Raw genomic sequence first — 20,352 nt, 5'->3', positions numbered from 1 at the left:
ACAGGCTGTCTGGAGAGGTTGCACCCAGCAGCTGACTTAGATGTACACACCCACAGCTAAAATTGGATGGATCTTGAAGACTCTTATGGAAGAAAAAGTAGAAGGATTGCAGTCCCTCAGAGGATAAGAACGCAACAGGAAGACTAACAAAATCGATTGACCTGGACTCTTAGGGCTCTTAGAGACTGATCCACCAACCAAAGAATATACAGAGGCTGGTCCTAAGCCTCCACACACATAGGTAGCACATATGGAGCTCGATCTTCGTGTGAGTCCCAAAAAAAACTGCAGCAGGGACTATCCTTAAAGCTGTTGCCCCTATGCGGGATATGTCCTTCTATCTAGACGGCCTTGTCTGGACTCAGTGGGAGAGGAAGGGCATAGTCTCACAGAGACTTCATGTTCCAGGGTGGGAAGATAACCAAGTGGCCCCTACCCTCTCAGAGGAGAAGGAGGCGGGGCGCAAGGGAAGGATTGTGGGAGAGGCTGACAGGGAGGGGGCAGTGAGCAGGATGTAAAGTAAACAAGTAAAAAATAAAATTGAAAATAATTGAACATTTTTTCTAGGAAGCATCACATGGCACAACTGAGTCTCCAGTGAAACAATAAATTTTTACTTCAGTCTACTATCACATTATACCTTTAACTCTACAATTTATATATATGATCAATTCTCCCACACAGACTGCTGTGGCATTCCAATCGATCCTGGAGGAATATCAAGGGTCTAGGGATCAGGAGCCGCAGCCACTAGAAGAAAAACAAGAATTATCAACAGCATCATCAGGCACATCACTGGTGATATTGTCATGCCCAGCATCAACAACATCAGTATCATTATCATCGGGATCAATGTAGTGAGAAACAGTGAGAAGGTGGATGCTTCTCTTGTTATTTTTAATCTCAGAAGTTGCTTCTTTTGGAATGTTGCGGTCAAAGGCTATGCTAACCTCAGAAGTCAGAGTTCAGAATGACAGCATTAAATAGACAATAACATTTAACAGGAAGTTACCCCTGCTTAGTCATTCAGGAAACACAAGGTCTTCACTGGGAGTGACCATAATCTCCTCATTCTAGACTAGAAAACAACCAATCAGAAAACAGTTTTACATGTCACTTGTATTTGTCCAAACTGGATTTATCATGTTACTAAAAATATATAAATTGAAAAAAAGTTTCAGGTTCTAGGTTATTCATGAATAGCCCTATAGAAGCATGAAATTTATTAACAAAACAGACCTAGGTTTCAAGGGAAAAAAATTCATCTATTTTAAGCTACTATTTTTGTCTAACTAATCTGATCCAACTTTTTTGTCAGTGGGAGCTCCTTGGCCATTTTCTTCATGCCATGCATGTTGAATTTGGATTTTCATCCATGTTATGACAGAGAAAAGTGAGGATACAAGCCATAAAAAAGGCAAAAAGGGGATGTGTGCTATCGCTGGTGCCGGAAGATATCCACCCACCCTGAGAGGGTTCATGCTGTGGTTTATTGGTTCAGCTGACGCAGAAGCATCAAAATTATCAACAGGTGCCTGAGTAGCAGGCAGACCTTCTTCTATGTCAGGAATAAAAGAAGATTCCTCATCTGAAGAAGCAGTATAAAATATTTCTTCTTCACTAAGGGATATCAAAAGAGTCAGGTTAGTCATTTGAATGGAGTCAAGGGAATCACAAGTGCAGGAACCAGGAGTGGGCTCTGGGTCAGCATGGGGTTTGTACCTTGTACTCTCCTTGTAAAGAGGTAAATCAACTACATAATCCAATCCAATGTGACTAGCTGGTCCTGAGTCACCTGACACAGTACTGTCATCAGCATTTGTATGGGACAGCTCGGGCTCATCTGCAGTCAGACCTTCAGCGGAATTGGTGGACTTAGTCAGCGCAAGCTCAGCTGCAGTCAGACTGGCAGCGGCAGTGGTGGACTTAGTCGGCACAGGCTCAACTGCAGTCAGACTGTCAGCGGCATTGGTGGACTTAGTCGGCAAAGGCTCAACTGCAGTCAGACTGTCAGCGGCAGTGGTGGACTTAGTCGGCGCAGGCTCAGCTGCAGTCAGACTGGCAGCATCCTTGGTGGACTTAGTCAGTGCAGGCTCAGCTGCAGTCAGACTGGCAGCCTCCTTGGGGGACTTAGTCTGCGCAGGCTCAACTGCAGTCAGACTGTCAGTGGCAATGGTGGACTTGGCGCAGGCTCAACTGCAGTCAGACTGTCAGCGGCAATGGTGGACTTAGTTGGCTCAGGCTCAACTGCAGTCAGACTGGCAGCCTCCTTGGTGGACTTATTCTGCGCAGGCTCAGCAGCATCCAGGCTGTCAGCAGTAGAAGTGGAAGGTCCAACATCAGCAGCAGCCTCAGAAGGCACGGAATGGAAATTTTCCATTTTAGTTTTTTCATCCTATAAGGAAAATTATCATTGTTATTTTTGATTTAAAATTCACTGATTTTATTCATTTCATCACCCTTCTGATAAAGTCAGGACCTTGATTTATAGTCCCCAAACTATTTCTGTATTCCGTCGATATTTAGCACTACATTCAATGATATTCAGTAACGTCTGCTTCCTTTCAGGATGAGTAAACGGCCCAGAGTCTTTAAAAATCTTTAATGTGGACATGCTTAGGTTTAAACTTACCACTATTCTGCTCTTTGGGATCTAAACTCATGGTACCTTTTAAGATGGAAATATATAAAAAGAAGTGACAAAATGTGTTTCTTGGCCTCTGATGTTTTGCTCTGCTTCTCCTCGAAATAACGATTTTGTAATATTCTCTCTCCTTCACATTCTATGGTTCATCCCAAAAGTTCCACCAGAGAACTACTACACCTGATAAAAAACTTCAGCAAAGTGGCTGGGTATAAAATTAACTCAAATAAATCAGTAGCCTTCCTCTACACAAAAGAGAAACAAGCCGAGAAAGAAATTAGGGAAACGACACCCTTCATAATAGTCCCAAAGAATATAAAGTACCTCAGTGTGACTTTAACCAAGCAAGTAAAAGATCTGTACAATAAGAACTTCAAGTCTCTGAAGAAAGAAATTGAAGAAGACCTCAGAAGATGGAAAGATCTCCCATGCTCATGGATTGGCAGGATTAATATAGTAAAAATGGCCATTTTACCAAAAGTGATCTACAGATTCAATGCAATCCCCATCAAAATATCAATCCAATTCTTCACAGAGTTAGAACAATTTGCAAATTCCTCTGGAATAACAAAAAACCCAGGATAGCTAAAACTATCCTCAACAATAAAAGGACTTCAGGGGGAATCACTATCTCTGAACTCAAGCAGTATTGCAGAGTAATAGTGATAAAAACTGCATGGTATTGGTACAGAGACAGACAGATAGACCAACGGACTAGAATTGAAGACCCAGAAATGAACCCACACACCTATGGGCACTTGATTTTTGACAAAGGAGCCAAAACCATCCAATAGAAAAAAACATAGCATTTTCAGCAAATGGTGCAGTTCAACAGAAGGTCAACATGTAGAAGAATGCAGATCGATCCATGCTTATCACCTTGTACAAAGCTTAAGTCCAAGTGGATCAAGGACCTCCACATCAAACCAGATACACTCAAACAATAGAAGAAAAAGTGGGGAAGCATCTGGAACACATGGGCACTGGAGAAAATTTCCTGAACAAAACACCAATGGCTTATGCTCTAAGATCAAGAATGGACAAACAGGATCTCATAAAACTGGAAAGCTTCTGTAAGGCAAAGGACACTGTTGTTAGGACAAAACGGCAACCAACAGATTGGGAAAAGATCTTTACCAATCCTACAACAGATAGAGGGCTTATATCCAAAATAGACAAAGAACTCAAGAATTTAGACCGCAGGGAGACAAATAACCCTACTAAAAAATGGGGTTCAGAGCGAAACAAAGAATTCACAGCTGGGGAATGCTGAATGGCTGGGAAAAAACCTAAAGAAATGTTCAACATTTTTAGTCATAAGGGAAATGCAAATCAAAACAACCCTGTGATTTCATCTCACACCGGTGAGAATGGCTAAGATCAGAAACTCAGGTGACAGCAAATGCTGGCGAGGATGTGGTGAGATTGCAGACTGGTACAACCATTCTGGAAATCAGTCTGGAGTCTCCTCAGAAAATTGGACATTGAACTACCCGAGGACCCAGCTATACCTCTCTTGGGCATATACCCAAAAGATGCCCCAACTTATAAAAAAGACACGTGCTCCACTATGTTCATAGCAGCCTTATTTATAATAGCCAGAAGCTGGAAAGAACCCAGATGCCCTTCAACAGAGGAATGGATACAGAAAATGTGGTACATCTACACAATGGAATATTACTCAGCTATCAAAAACAATGACTTTATGAAATTCATAGGCAAATGGTTGGAACTGGAAAATATCATCCTGAGTGAGGTAACCCAATCACAGAAAAACACACATGGCATGCACTCATTGATAAGTGGCTATTAGCCCAAATGCTTGAATTACCCTAGATGCCTAGAACAAATGAAACTCAAGATGGATGATCAAAATGTGAATGCTTCACTCCTTCTTTAAAAGGGGAACAAGAATATCCTTGGCAGGGAATAGAGAGGCAAAGTTTAAAACAGATGCAGAAGGAACACCCATTCAGAGCCTGCCCCACAAGTGGCCCACACATATACAGCAGTCCAGTTAGACAAGATGGATGAAGTAAAGAAGTACAGGCCGACAGGGGCCGAATGTAGATCTCTCCTGAGAGACACAGCCAGAATACAGCAAATACATAGGCGAATGCCAGCATGAAACCACTGAACTGAGAACGGGACCGCCGTTGAAGGAATCAGAGAATGGACTGGAAGAGCATGAAGGGGCTTGAGACCCCATATGAACAACAAGGCCAAGCAACCAGAGCTTCCAGGGACTAAGCCACTACCCAAAGACTATACATGGACTGACCCTGGGCTCCGACCTCATAGGTAGCAATGAATATCCTAGTAAGAGCACCAGTGGAAGGGGAAGCCCTTAGTCCTACTAAGACTGAACTCCCAGTGAACAAGATTGTTAGGGGGAGGGAGGTAATGGGAGGAGGATGGGGAGGGGAACAGGGGGGAGGGGCTAGGGGGACGTTGGCCTGGAAATCGGGAAAGGGAAATACAATCGAAATGTAAATAAGAAATACTCAAGTTAATAAAGAAAAAAAATAAAAATAAAAATAAAAAGTACCTGAGTTCCATGTCTTTGCTAAGTTCTTCCTAGAATAAAAATTACTCAGGTTCATCACCTGTAGTAGTTAATTGGAAACCAAATTGATCTAGGCATAAACAAAGAGCATTTGAGTTTGGTTTCTATAAATTTACAGTTTCTAATGATTCCATTATGTGTAATAATTATATCTGAACTTCCTCTTTCCTAATGATGAAATTAGAGGTCTAGAGGAAGGTAGTTAGCTACGTGTTGACAGTATGCAGTGGAGTAAGGAGTAAGTAGTGTGTGTAAGATCAGCAGACACACCCTTCTGCTTGCTTTGTAACTTCTGAAAGGGGATTTAAACAGGAAAGATGGCTGTTACTTTTGAATTTGTTTCTGTACTTTCTGTGACAAAATATCTGATGGGGAAAACCAGTCACTTATTTCAAGGAAGGAACAGGGAGGCCTGACTTTTGGCAGTACATTATTGGTTCTCACAGGCTGGTAGACCGGGAAGCAGATAACACAGTACTGGTACCACAAGTAGTCACAGCCATTAAAATCTACCACTGAAAACCTTCTGCTAGCGAGGCCACACCCCAAAAGTTAAACAATCTCCCAAACAGTGGCCAAGTGTTCAAACACATGAACTCCCATCTCTTTGTCTGATCCTCCCATGCACTGCTTAGCATTTGTGTTAATGTTAAATAACCCCGCCCCACACACACACATGCAGAGTTTATCTACTGTTTGTCTGTTAATGCTAACCAAAGTGTAAATCATGCTACAAATGTGATAAACCTACTTGGAAGCCTGACTGATAACTTGAATTTGATACCTGAGACTGGAAACAGAGGAAGGGAAAGATTCATTCATACAAGTTATCTTTTGATACCCACAATTCAACTTACATTCTCCTACTCCCCAAATAAATTAAGAACAGGACGTCCTTGAACTGACAGAGACCACCCTGCCTGCTTTATGAGTTCGTGAATTAACTGTGTACTCCAACATACCCAGCCACATGTTGTGGGCACCCTGCCTATAAGTACTTTGGAGTCAGTGGGTAAAACCAGAATGCTGAGGTCCTGTCCAGGAAGTTAAGAAATATCAGAAGACTGACTTCTTATTTCCCCTGATGATAATTTTAATCTTTTTGCCTATCAAACATATTAAATCTGTGTGCTGGAAAAGGGGCTGAGGAGTTTAAAACATTCATTGCTCCTCCAGGACACCTGGCTTTGCTTTGTAAAACACATAATATTGGCTGACAAAGTTCTGGAACAACAAGAACAAAGGATGAAATGACCTCTTCTGATTTTTGTGGGAAGCACACGCACATGGTATACAGACAGAATACACGCAAAACATTCACACACATAAAGTCAGTCAATCCAAAGTAAATGAAACACAACTATGGTGGTCGCTTTCATGTTGACTGTACCTATTTCCAGGAGCATGTACTATTTGGTTTCTGTATTTTTATGAGTTCTCCTCAGTGAGTTAAAAACATGCTCATTTTCTGTTTTTTCTTCTGTTTCCATAGTCTAATTTACTATTATTACATTTTATGACAGTGATTCTCAACCTGTCTGTCATACCCTATTGGAGGAGGGCATAGAACAGTCTCACACAGGTTGGCAAAGACCTTCTGAAAATACCAATACGACATTACAGTTGATGATATTATCAATCTGACACTGATGCAGTAGCAACAAAACAGTTGTATGGTTGGGAATCACCACAGCATGAGGAACTGTATTAAAGGTCACAGCGTTAGGAAGGTTGAGAAGCACTGCCTAATGCAGTGACTGGCAAGGAGTGAGGATATGGAGAGTGTGAAGGGAATGCTCAAGGCTGATCTTTCTCTACTCGTTCACTATTTGCACTAGGAAGGCATAGGCACAAACACCCATCACTCCCCTTCACAAAAGGAAATAGGTTACTTCTCAAATTAGGGGAATTACCATTATGGATTTTTTTGCTTTCCATACATCAGGTACTGGCTCTCCTCGAGAACACACATAAACTCCAGATTTTCTAAAAATGTTTTGGATCTTCTTAGGTATTATATGGAATTTTCTTCCCGATTCTCCCTGCAATGCAGAGAAGAGAGTTTACTTTTTATTTGGTCTTGAAATTAACTCTATTCTTTTAGGATGCATGCTTTCAAATCAACAATGTTCTTTAGGAATTACAGGATATTGACACATGAAAATCAAAATTATTAAATATAAAATATCTTCTTATATGCCTATTTACAACTTAATAGGATACCATCAAGAAGTTAAAATATTTATGCTAGCCTAGATTAAGAGAAAATCATTAACTGACAAACTTGACCTTGTTCTTGTTGAGACTAAGCTTAATTCATTATCAGTCAATTATTCTGCTTCTAGTTTAAGATGATTATTCATATTAATGAGGCCCCTTCTAACAGTCTTACTCTTCCATTGTGGGGAATCACAAAATGCACAGTTTTCATTTACAAATAAATGGCAATTTAATTGCTAGCACTGTCCATACCATAGAACCGGTGAAACTGCTTTATAGAAACACATTGGTCCACTGAGTCACATTCAAAAATCATTAAATTGCCACTCTTCATTCACACAGCCCCTCACTATAGGGCTATAGGTTATATAGCAACAGGTTTCTTAACCTTGAGCAGCTCACAGTGATAAAGCAGCCTCAGACTGGATATCAAAATATCTAAGTAAAGCACTACAATATTTTAACTGTTTGAATGTGGCACAAAGAATATAAGTTTATATTATTTTAAAATCCATAAAGAAGAACTTAAATGGAAATATACAGTAATTGACTCCCTGCATCTAAAAATGCTGGATAATTGGGAAAAACACTTGTTGTTTTTCTAGATGAAGAGCTTTCAACATACCCTCATAGAATCAAATAGAAAATGCTCTATTCTCAGAAGACAAACTTGATGAACATATTACAAACTGCTACATAGCCACAATTTCTCCTTAGTGTAAATACACATGAAATAGAGAAACCAAGGAGATGCTCTCATACAGGATCCTAAAATAGCAGTGTCCAAAGGTAGATAAAAATTGCATGCATTTTCCTGAGGGTAAAGTCACTTAGGAGATTCATGGATTATAGAAATGTCTGGACTTACTAAGAAGTACTTATTATATATAAGTATACAGTAGCTATCATCAGACACACCAGGAGAGATCATCATATCTCATTATAGATGGTCGTCAGTCAACATGTGGTTGCAGGGAATTGGATTCATCAAGACCTCTGGAAGAGCAATCAGTGCTCTTTTTTTTTTTTTTTGTTTTTTTTTTTTGGTTTTTTTTTGGTTCTTTCAGTCAGTGCTCTTAACCACTGAGCCATCTCTCCGGCCCAGGAAAACCGATATGGGAGAGGGTGAGGGAAAAGGGATGGGGGCTCATGGACCGGAATCCAGGAAGGGGAAAAACATTGGAAAAGTAAGTAAAGAAATATATCTAATAAAAATTTTTTTAAAAAGAAATATTATGGTCTAGTAACAGTCACATTTTAAAATCAGTCGAACATGTACTCATTTCTGCAAACAATACTTGTCAAACATCAGACATCTTCTATTGTACGAGGACTGCGCTCAGTCTTCCACTCACTATGTCTTTTGAGTCCATTCTCTTATTGGCCACCACTACCCACAAGGACTTACTGCTCACTTGCAGTTTGTAGAAATCTCCACATCTACAATGTGGACTCCCTTGAACAATCTTTCCATATAAAACTGGGATAGTTACACTATTGCTGAATTATAACAAAATTCATAAGAAAATTAATTTCACAAAGAAGCATTTTACCTTCACAGAGGAGGTAGAGCTGACATTATCCACATTCACACACCTAGGAACAACAAAGGAGGGCTTGTCAGGGAGCCTTGAGAATAACAGCATGCAACATTCTTCCAACCTTGGTTATGTGGCTCAATCCCTTCTTCATGAATAAGAAACCCAGGCAAACTATCCAGTAAACTTCAGGGGATTCTCTCTCACCACCTCCTGCCTCACCATAAGTGCCCCAGGATTCAGATGCACATGAGATCCTCAAGACCTCATGTGGATTCTGAGAATCCAAACTTCCTTTCTCACAGACTCATGGCAAGCACTTTATCCACTGAATCATCTCCCTTCCTAAGGATGTTTGTCCATAACTCATGCTGTGTGGGAGATAATTGTTCAGCTTGTGATTATAGAAGAAATAAAGAAGCTGAAATCGGAGTACACAGAGGCAAAGAGAATGTCAGGTTCTGAACATTATACTTTTTACAGATTAATTTATTGTAAAATGCACACATTCTTACCATGGTGATGTTCCTGTAAGTCTCTTACCAGCTTCTAAAGAGGGAAGCAAAATTTGTCACAAAACAACTATAGGAAACATGACAATAAGTACAAAGGCTAACATTTGTGACCCTATATCCTTTGGCACCATTTATGAAAAGCCTTTAAAGTGAATAATTATTGGTAAATAATAAATATATGCAAAACCCTTTCTTCCCATTTCCTAGTATATTTTAAAGACAAAGAGAAAATTTCATCAAAAGTTACTACTTATAAAAATTGTTGTGCAAATTACCTATGATCCTGATCACTATCAGACACAGAAATTATCATCTTAGCCTGAACTGTTGTCCCATAGTGAAGGGTTAAAGGACAGCGTCATGTTGCCACTGCTGCTTTTTGCCTCTGGACTAGGGATGTTTGCAGCACTCTAGGTGAGCATGCTCATCTCATACAGTAGTGAAAGGGGCTGCTACAAAGGTCGACTTGAACTTCCTTCACTGTAGGGGAACATTCATTACTACCACCCGGAAGCACAGTCTCTGGTGACTGTCGTTGCAGCATAGTCAAATATAGGAGACCCAAAGACCTTTACAAAGTATTTCCAACTGCAAGTGTGACAAAGCTCTTGAGAGATCAGTGTGTTACTGTAGTCGAGATCATCTGAAGAAGATGTTAAGGGCCCTCAGATCTAGCATTGACCCCTAGCTCATTTCCAGCAAAAAGAAGTTCAACATCAACTTCCATTGCCGGCCATGGCAAGAGCAACTGGAAAGACTTCCTTAGTAGTTATGCAACATGAATTATTACTCCAGAGAGAAGCATGAAAGAAACTTGCAGATAGAGCAGCAATCACACATAAAACATTTTAAAAATATATTTCCATATATAAACCGTAGAGTGTCTCAAGTTTCACTCTCTGGATAAAGCCTGTCCTCGAAACATGCTTCAGAGAATGAACAACCCTAGTTCATTTCCTTTACAGTATGTAAAACTCCACTGCACACCCCTTGGCATTGCCCATGACCAGAGCAAGTTTTTGTCCTATCAACAAATGGGCTGAGAAAATGTCTCTATGGTGGACCGTATGCTCAGCATGTGTGGGGCCTCTTTCAGTCCTCGACAACACAAACAAAACTCCAGTGCTGAAATACATTTTAAAAAAAGACACCCACATTATGATAATTCTGTTTCCCTCAGGGTTATGTGAAGAGGGTCATTTAGGTTCCTCTACACTATTCTCTGGCTGGCTCTCTCCAAAGTAGGTATGAGAGATGCTGTGGTGTAGGTTGCTGAAAGGATAAATTCTGTGGTGCTTCTCCCACTGTTGGAATCTAATCTTATTCAGACTCAATCAAGGGATCATTCAGTGCTGTGTACTGGAGAATGATGTGGTTTTTCAACCTTCCATCTACTGTGCCAATGTTTTTTTTTTTTTACTGGAAATTATGTCTTGCAGCATATAAATCAAGTATCACTATATCTTTTGCTAATTAATAGAACTACAGGGAAAAGGTGCTGTCAGAGTAGCCCATATGGAGGCTGCTTTCATTGAATGCTAAGAATATCAGTTTTCCCAGGAGCGGCAGGACACCTGCCTGAGACAACGCCGGAACCTGAAAGAAACAGACCGGATAAACAGTTCTCTGCACCCAAATCCCGTGGGAGGGAGAGCTAAACCTTCAGAGAGGCAGACAAGCCTGGGAAACCAGAAGAGACTGCTGCCTGCACGCACATCTCGGACGCCAGAGGAAAAAGCCAAAGACCATCTGGAACCCTGGTGCACTGAAGTTCCCGGAAGGGGCGGCACAGGTCTTCCTGGTTGCTGCCGCTGCAGAGAGCCCCTGGGCAGCACCCCACGAGCGAACTTGAGCCTCAGGACCACAGGTAAGACCAAATATTCTGCTGCAAGAAAGCTGCCTGGTGAACTCAAGACACAGGCCCAAAGGAACAGCTGAAGACCTGTAGAGAGGAAAAACTACACGCCCGAAAGCAGAACACTCTGTCCCCATAACTGACTGAAAGAGAGGAAAACAGGTCTACAGCACTCCTGACACACAGGCTTATAGGACAGTCTAGCCACTGTCAGAAATAGCAGAACAAAGGAACACTAGAGATAATCTGATGGCGAGAGGCAAGCGCAGGAACCCAAGCAACAGAAACCAAGACTACATGCCATCATCAGAGCCCAATTCTCCCACCAAAACAAACATGGAATATCCAAACACACCAGAAAAGCAAGATCTAGTTTCAAAATCATATTTGATCATGATGCTGGAGGACTTCAAGAAAGACATGAACACACTTAGGGAAACACAGGAAAACATTAATAAACAAGTAGAAGCCTACAGAGAGGAATCGCAAAAATCCCTGAAAGAATTCCAGGAAAACACAATCAAACAGTTGAAGGAATTAAAAATGGAAATAGAAGCAATCAAGAAAGAACACATGGAAACAACCCTGAATATAGAAAACCAAAAGAAGAGACAAGGAGCTGTAGATACAAGCTTTACCAACAGAATACAAGAGATGGAAGAGAGAGTCTCAGGAGCAGAAGATTCCATAGAAATCATTGACTCAACTGTCAAAGATAATGTAAAGCGGAAAAAGCTACTGGTCCAAAACATACAGGAAATCCAGGACTCAATGAGAAGATCAAACCTAAGGATAATAGGTATAGAAGAGAGTGAAGACTCCCAGCTCAAAGGACCAGTAAATATCTTCAACAAAATCATAGAAGAAAATTTCCCTAACCTAAAAAAACAGATACCCATAGACATACAAGAAGCCTACAGAACTCCAAATAGATTGGACCAGAAAAGAAACACCTCCTGTCACATAATTGTCAAAACACCAAACGCACAAAATAAAGAAAGAATATTAAAAGCAGTAAGGGAAAAAGGTCAAGTAACATATAAAGGGAGACCTATCAGAATCACACCAGACTTCTCGCCAGAAACTATGAAGGCCAGAAGATCCTGGACTGATGTCATACAGACCCTAAGAGAACACAAATGCCAGCCCAGGTTACTGGATCCAGCAAAACTCTCAATTAACATTGATGGAGAAACCAAGATATTCCATGACAAAACCAAATTTACACAATATCTTTCTACAAATCCAGCACTACAAAGGATAATAAATGGTAAAGCCCAACATAAGGAGGCAAGCTATACCCTAGAAGAAGCAAGAAACTAATCGTCTTGGCAACAAAACAAAGAGAATGAAAGCACACAAACATAACCTCACATCCAAATATGAATATAAAGGGAAACAATAATCACTATTCCTTAATATCTCTCAATATCAATGGCCTCAACTCCCCAATAAAAAGACATAGATTAACAAACTGGATACGCAACGAGGACCCTGCATTCTGCTGCCTACAGGAAACACACCTCAGAGACAAAGACAGACACTACCTCAGAGTGAAAGGCTGGAAAACAACTTTCCAAGCAAATGGTCAGAAGAAGCAAGCTGGAGTAGCCATTCTAATATCAAATAAAATCAATTTCCAACTAAAAGTCATCAAAAAAGATAAGGAAGGACACTTCATATTCATCAAAGGAAAAATCCACCAAGATGAACTCTCAATCCTAAATATCTATGCCCCAAATACAAGGGCACCTACATATGTAAAAGAAACCTTACTAAAGCTCAAAACACACATTGCACCTCACACAATAATAGTGGGAGATTTCAACACCCCACTCTCATCAATGGACAGATCATGGAAATAGAAATTAAACAGTGATGTCGACAGACTAAGAGAAGTCATGAGCCAAATGGCCTTAACGGATATTTATAGAACATTCTATCCTAAAGCAAAAGGATATACCTTCTTCTCAGCTCCTCATGGTACTTTCTCCAAAATTGACCATATAATTGGTCAAAAAACGGGCCTCAACAGATACAGAAAGATAGAAATAATCCCGTGCGTGCTATCGGACCACCACGGCCTAAAACTGGTCTTCAATAACAATAAGGGAAGAATGCCCACATATACGTGGAAATTGAACAATGCTCTACTCAATGATAACCTGGTCAAGGAAGAAATAAAGAAAGAAATTAAAAACTTTTTAGAATTTAATGAAAATGAAGATACAATATACTCAAACTTATGGGACACAATGAAAGCTGTGCTAAGAGGAAAACACATAGCGCTGAGTGCCTGCAGAAAGAAACAGGAAAGAGCATATGTCAGCAGCTTGACAGCACACCTAAAAGCTCTAGAACAAAAAGAAGAAAATACACTCAGGAGGAGCAGAAGGCAGGAAATAATCAAACTCAGAGCTGAAATCAACCAAGTAGAAACAAAAAGGACCATAGAAAGAATCAACAGAACCAAAAGTTGGTTCTTTGAGAAAATCAACAAGATAGATAAACCCTTAGCCAGACTAATGAGAGGACACAGAGAGTGCGTCCAAATTAACAAAATCAGAAATGAAAAGGGAGACATAACTACAGATTCAGAGGAAATTCAAAAAATCATCAGATCTTACTATAAAAACCTATATTCAACAAAATTTGAAAATCTTCAGGAAATGGACAATTTCCTAGACAGATACCAGGTACCGAAGTTAAATCAGGAACAGATAAACCAGTTAAACAACCCCATAACTCCTAAGGAAATAGAAGCAGTCATTAAAGGTCTCCCAACCAAAAAGAGTCCAGGTCCAGACGGGTTTAGTGCAGAATTCTATCAAACCTTCATAGAAGACCTCATACCAATATTATCCAAACTATTCCACAAAATTGAAACAGATGGAGCCCTACCGAATTCCTTCTACGAAGCCACAATTACTCTTATACCTAAACCACACAAAGACACAACAAAGAAAGAGAACTTCAGACCAATTTCCCTTATGAATATCGACGCAAAAATACTCAATAAAATTCTGGCAAACCGAATTCAAGAGCACATCAAAACAATCATCCACCATGATCAAGTAGGCTTCATCCCAGGCATGCAGGGATGGTTTAGTATACGGAAAACCATCAACGTGATCCATTATATAAACAAACTGAAAGAACAGAACCACATGATCATTTCATTAGATGCTGAGAAAGCATTTGACAAAATTCAACACCACTTCATGATAAAAGTCCTGGGAAGAATAGGAATTCAAGGCCCATACCTAAACATAGTAAAAGCCATATACAGCAAACCAGTTGCTAACATTAAACTAAATGGAGAGAAACTTGAAGCAATCCCACTAAAATCAGGGACTAGACAAGGCTGCCCACTCTCTCCCTACTTATTCAATATAGTTCTTGAAGTTCTAGCCAGAGCAATCAGACAACAAAAGGAGATCAAAGGGATACAGATTGGAATAGAAGAAGTCAAAATATCACTATTTGCAGATGATATGATAGTACATTTAAGTGATCCCAAAAGTTCCACCAGAGAACTACTAAAGCTAATAAACAACTTCAGTAAAGTGGCTGGGTATAAAATTAACTCAAATAAATCAGTAGCCTTCCTCTACACAAAAGAGAAACAACCGAGAAAGAAATTAGGGAAACAACACCCTTCATAATAGACCCAAATAATATAAGGTACCTCGGTGTGACTTTAACCAAGCAAGTAAAAGATCTGTACAATAAGAACTTCAAGACTCTGAAGAAAGAAATTGAAGAAGACCTAAGAAGATGGAAAGATCTCCCATGCTCATGGATTGGCAGGATTAATATAGTAAAAATGGTCATCTTACCAAAAGCGATCTACAGATTCAATGCAATCCCCATCAAAATAACAATCCAATTCTTCAAAGAGTTAGACAGAACAATTTGCAAATTCATCTGGAATACCCAAAAACCCAGGATAGCTAAAACAATCCTCAACAATAAAAGGACTTCAGGGGGAATCACTATCCCTGAACTCAAGCAGTATTACAGAGCAATAGTGATAAAAACTGCATGGTATTGGTACAGAGACAGACAGATAGAACAATGGAACAGAACTGAAGACCCAGAAATGAACCCACACACCTATGGGCACTTGATTTTTGACAAAGGAGCCAAAACCATCCAATGGAAAAAAGATAGCATTTTCAGCAAATGGTGCTGGTTCAACTGGAGGTCAACATGTAGAAGAATGCAGATTGATCCATGCTTATCACCCTGTAAAAAGTTTAAGTCCAAGTGGATCAAGGAACTCCACATAAAACCTGATACACTCAAACTAATAGAAGAAAAACTAGGGAAGCATCTGGAACACATGGGCACTGGAAAAAATTTCCTGAACAAAACACCAATGGCTTATGCTCTAAGATCAAGAATCGACATGGGATCTCATAAAACTGCAAAGCTTCTGTAAGGCAAAGGACACTGTGGTTCGACAAATCGGCAACCAACAGATTGGGAAAAGATCTTTACCAATCCTACAACAGATAGAGGCCTTATATCCAAAATAAACAAAGAACTCAAGAAGTTAGACCGCAGGGAGACAAATAACCCTATTAAAAAATGGGGTTCAGAGCTAAACAAAGAATTCACAGCTGAGGAATGCCGAATGGCTGAGAAACACCTAAAGAAATGCTCAACATCTTTAGTCATAAGGGAAATGCAAATCAAAACAACCCTGAGATTTCACCTCACACCAGTGAGAATGGCTAAGATCAAAAAGTCAGGTGACAGCAGATGCTGGCAAGGATGCAGAGAAAGAGGAACACTCCTCCATTGTTGGTGGGATTGCAGACTGGTAAAACCAATCTGGAAATCAGTCTGGAGGATCCTCAGAAAATTGGACATTGAACTGCCTGAGGATCCAGCTATACCTCTCTTGGGCATATACCCAAAAGATGCCCCAACATATAAAAAAGACACGTGCTCCACTACATTCATAGCAGCCTTATTTATAATACCCAGAAGCTGGAAAGAACCCAGATGCCCTTCAACAGAGGAATGGATACAGAAAATGTGGTACATCTACAAAATGGAATATTACTCAGCTATCAAAAACAATGCCTTTGTGAAATTCATAGGCAAATGGTTGGAACTGGAAAATATCATCCTGAGTGAGCTAACCCAATCACAGAAAAACACATATGGTATGCACTCATTGATAAGTGGATATTAGCCCAAATGCTTGAATTACCCTAGATGCATAGAACACATGAAACTCAAGATGGATGATCAAAATGTGAATACTTCACTCCTTCTTTGAAAGGGGAACAAGAATGCCCTTGGCAGGGAATAGAGAGGCAAAGATTAAAACAGAGACTGAAGTAACACCCATTAAGAGCCTGCCCCACATGTGGCCCATACATATACAGCCACCCAATTAGACAAGATGGATGAAGCAAAGAAGTGCAGACCGACAGGTGCCGGATGTAGATCTCTCCTGAGAGACACAGCCAGAATACAGCAAATACAGAGGTGAATGCCAGCAGCAAACCACTGAACTGAGAACAGGACCCCCGTTGAAGGAATCAGAGAAAGGACTGAAAGAGATTGAAGGGGATGAGATGCCATATGAACAACAATGCCAAGCAACCAGAGCTTCCAGGGACTAAGCCACTACCTAAAGACTATACATGGACTGACCCTGGACTCCGACCTCATAGGTAGCAATGAATGGCCTAGTAAGAGCACCAGTGGAAGGGGAAGCCCTGGGTCCTGCGAAGACTGAAACCCCAGTGAACGTGATTGTTGGGGGGAGGGCGGCAATAGGGGAGGAATGGGAGGGGAACATCCATAAAGAAGGGGAGTGGGAGGGGCCACGGAGATTTTGGCCCGGAAACTGGGAAAGGGAATAACACTTGAAATGTAAATAAGAAATACATAAGTTAATAAAAAAAAGAAAGTGATGTATACTTTCAAAATGGCATATTATCCCACTATTACAAACAAAGGCAGAATGAATTTTGCAGGTAAATCAATGGAACTTGAGGATATCCTCCGGAGTCCAAACAGGACATGTGTGTTATGTACTCACTTATAGATGGTTATTGGCCAAAAATACAGACACCATGCTATTATCCACAGACTCAGAAAAGCTACACAAGAAGGAATGCACAAGTGAGGATGCCTGAATCTCACTTAAAGGAGTGCATAAAGCAGTCCTAAGAGGAAGACGGAAGGAGTGAACTGAATAGAGAAGAGATACGGAGGGCTATGGGATGGGTTTGGAATCAGGTGTGGGTAAGGAAGAGGAGAGATGGATGGATGGTCCTGAAAGTGAATGGAAATCTGCAACTGACAAGGGTGAAGTTTTTGTTTTTTTTTTTTAATGAAAAAAGACAATGTGGGATACTATTCACCTACTAAAGACAAAGACATAATGACCTTTGCAGGTTAATGAATAGAACTTGAGAATATCTTCCTGAGTGACATAACCCAGACCCAAAAGACATGGATGGCGTATACTCACTTCTAAGTGGATATTAGCAATAAAGTACAGGATATCACTACTATACTCAGGACCAAAAGAAGATGAAGAAGAAAGGACCAAGAGAGGATTTTGAATCTAACTTAGAACATACCGGAAAATAATCAGAGGAGGCAGAGGAAGGAAAGAACTAGGTGGGAGTGGGTAAATTTGAGACAACTGAGTGTTTCAGGATCCGGTCTGGGGAGATACAGGGGAGATGGCTTGACAGCCATGAAAATGAATGGATAGCTGCAGCTGGCAGGGGTGGAGATGTCAAAAAAATTCACTTGGTCATCACATTAGATGCTGATAAAGCCGTTGATAAAATCAAGCACCCCTTCATGTTAAAAGTCTTAGAGACCTCAGTGATCAAATTTGCATACCTGAACCAGCCAATAAACACTAACAACTTATATGCAGAGAAACTTAAAACCAGAGAGTAAGCAAAGCTGCCCACATACAAAAGAGACCTCACAAAATCTACCAAAGAACTCCAACACCAAAGGTGATAAACCCTTACAGAAAAGTGTCTGAACAAGATTAACTCAAAAAACCAGCAGCCCTTCCTCATGCAACAGTTAAAAGGGATAAGAAAAATTTAGTCAAGCAAAACCCTTTACAGTAACCACAGATAACATTAAATAGCCCAGTACAACTCTAATCAAGCTACTTAAAGACCTGCCTGTCAAAAACTTTATGTCTCTGAAAAAGGAATTAACAGGACATCTGAAGATGGAAAGGTCTCCTATACTACAGATGGATAGGATTAACAAGGTGAAAATGGCCATCTTACAAAAAGCATCTTCACAGTCAATGCATTTCTCTTCAAAATTGCAAGACCATTTACAGATCTTGAAAGAGCAATTTTTTAAAAAACAAAAAACCCATGATAGCTGACAGAAAGATAGATGATAGATAGATGATAGATACATAGATAGATAGATAGATAGATGATAGATAGATAGATATCTTGAATAATTAAATAATTTTTGGAGGTATCATCATCCCTGATATCAAGACATATCACAGAGCAATCATAACAAAAGCTGTATAGAATTAGTATAGAAACAAAAAGTTGACCGATGGAATCAAATCAAAGAAAAAACACACATACCTACCAACACATGATTTTGACGAAGGCAAAACCACACAATGGGGAAAATAGGAAAGTTTCTTCAACAAATGGTGCAGGTGTAACTGTATGTCTGCATGAAGAAGAATGCAAATAGATCTGTATTTCTCAACCTGCACAAAACTCAAGTTCATGTGGATGAAAGACCTTGACATTGAAGCAGAAACTTCAATATACTGAGGACAGTACAGTAGACAATTTCCTGAACAGCACACCACTGTCCCAGCCTCTGAGATCAACGATTGATAAATGGGGACTCACAAAACTTAAAAACCTTTGTAAAGCAAAGGACACCATCAAAAGGACAAAAGAGAAGCCTACATTTTGGGAAAAGATCGTCATCAGTCTTACACTTCCAGAGAAATAATGGTTAAAATATATAAAATGCCCAAAAAGTTAGACAGCAATAAACCAATCTGAATATGGTGTACAGTGGTAAACGGAGCATTCCCAGCCGAGGATGCTCAGGAGGCCGAGAGACATCAAATGCTCATCTTCTGTCATCACTGAATGCAGATCAGACGGACGCTGAGTCCATCCTACACCAGTCAGAGCAGCCAGAATCAAAACCTCAAGTGACAGCCATGCTGACAAGGATATTGAGCAAAGGGAACATTCCTCCATTGTTGGTGGGAGAGACATTAAAATCCCTTTTCTTTTTTTTTTTTTCTTTTTTTCAGAGCTGGGGACCGAACCCAGGGCCTTGCGCTTGCTAGGCAAGTGCTCTACCACTGAGCTAAATCCCCAACCCCTAAAATCCCTTTTGAAAAGCAATTTGGCGGGTTTTTTTTTTCCAAAAATTTTGAAATAGTTTTTACCTTAAGACACAACTATGTCAATCATGGGCATATACCCCAAACTCGCTCCACCATACCACCCAAGCACACTTGCTTAACTATGTTCATAAAACTTCTCCTTGTAATAGCCATGGACAGGAGACAACTGAAAAACTGATTAAGGAAATGTGGTATATTTGCACAATGAAATAATACTCGGCTATGAAAACCATGGAATTTGAGAAAATTGCAGGCAAATGGATGGGATTGGCAAACATCATATTGGATGAGGTAACTGAAACCGAGAAGGACAGGCATGGTATGTACTCACTTAAAGGTGAGGACCTTAGCAGCCATAAATTACAGAATAACCAGGCCACAGTGCACAGACCTAAAGAAGCTAAGTAATGAGGGCCCAAGGGAAGATGCGTGAATCTCACTCAGGAGGGAAAATGAAATAGATATCAGGATTCGATTGAGGGAGGGAAATTTGTGGGAGATGGGGAAGGGAACTAAGGTGCAGAGCAGGTGTGGTGTGGGAGCTGGGACAGAAGATACCAGTGGAGAGGCATCTCTGTGGTGAAACAAAGACCAGGAACCATGGGGG

General features: G+C 40.3%; 1 protein-coding gene across 1 annotated transcript in view; it reads right to left on the bottom strand.

Moving 5' to 3' along the window:
* Positions 1-593: 593 nt before the first annotated feature.
* Positions 594-20,352, bottom strand: part of LOC134482564 (uncharacterized) — a 29,666-nt gene continuing 9,907 nt past the window's right edge. The window contains 6 exon segments of the mRNA XM_087589362.1: positions 594-1,620; positions 1,723-2,185; positions 2,188-2,395; positions 7,124-7,252; positions 8,984-9,026; positions 9,484-9,517. Coding sequence (XP_087445488.1) covers positions 1,293-1,620; positions 1,723-2,185; positions 2,188-2,395; positions 7,124-7,252; positions 8,984-9,026; positions 9,484-9,517 — 1,205 coding nt within the window. The 3' untranslated portion in view covers positions 594-1,292.

The sequence above is a fragment of the Rattus norvegicus genome, chromosome 16 (genome assembly GCF_021556685.1).
Source record: "Rattus norvegicus strain SHRSP/BbbUtx chromosome 16, alternate assembly SHRSP_T2T, whole genome shotgun sequence".
NCBI lineage: Eukaryota > Metazoa > Chordata > Mammalia > Rodentia > Muridae > Rattus > Rattus norvegicus.
Note: the sequence above shows the minus strand (reverse complement) of the source record. Positions and strands in the feature narration are given on the sequence as shown.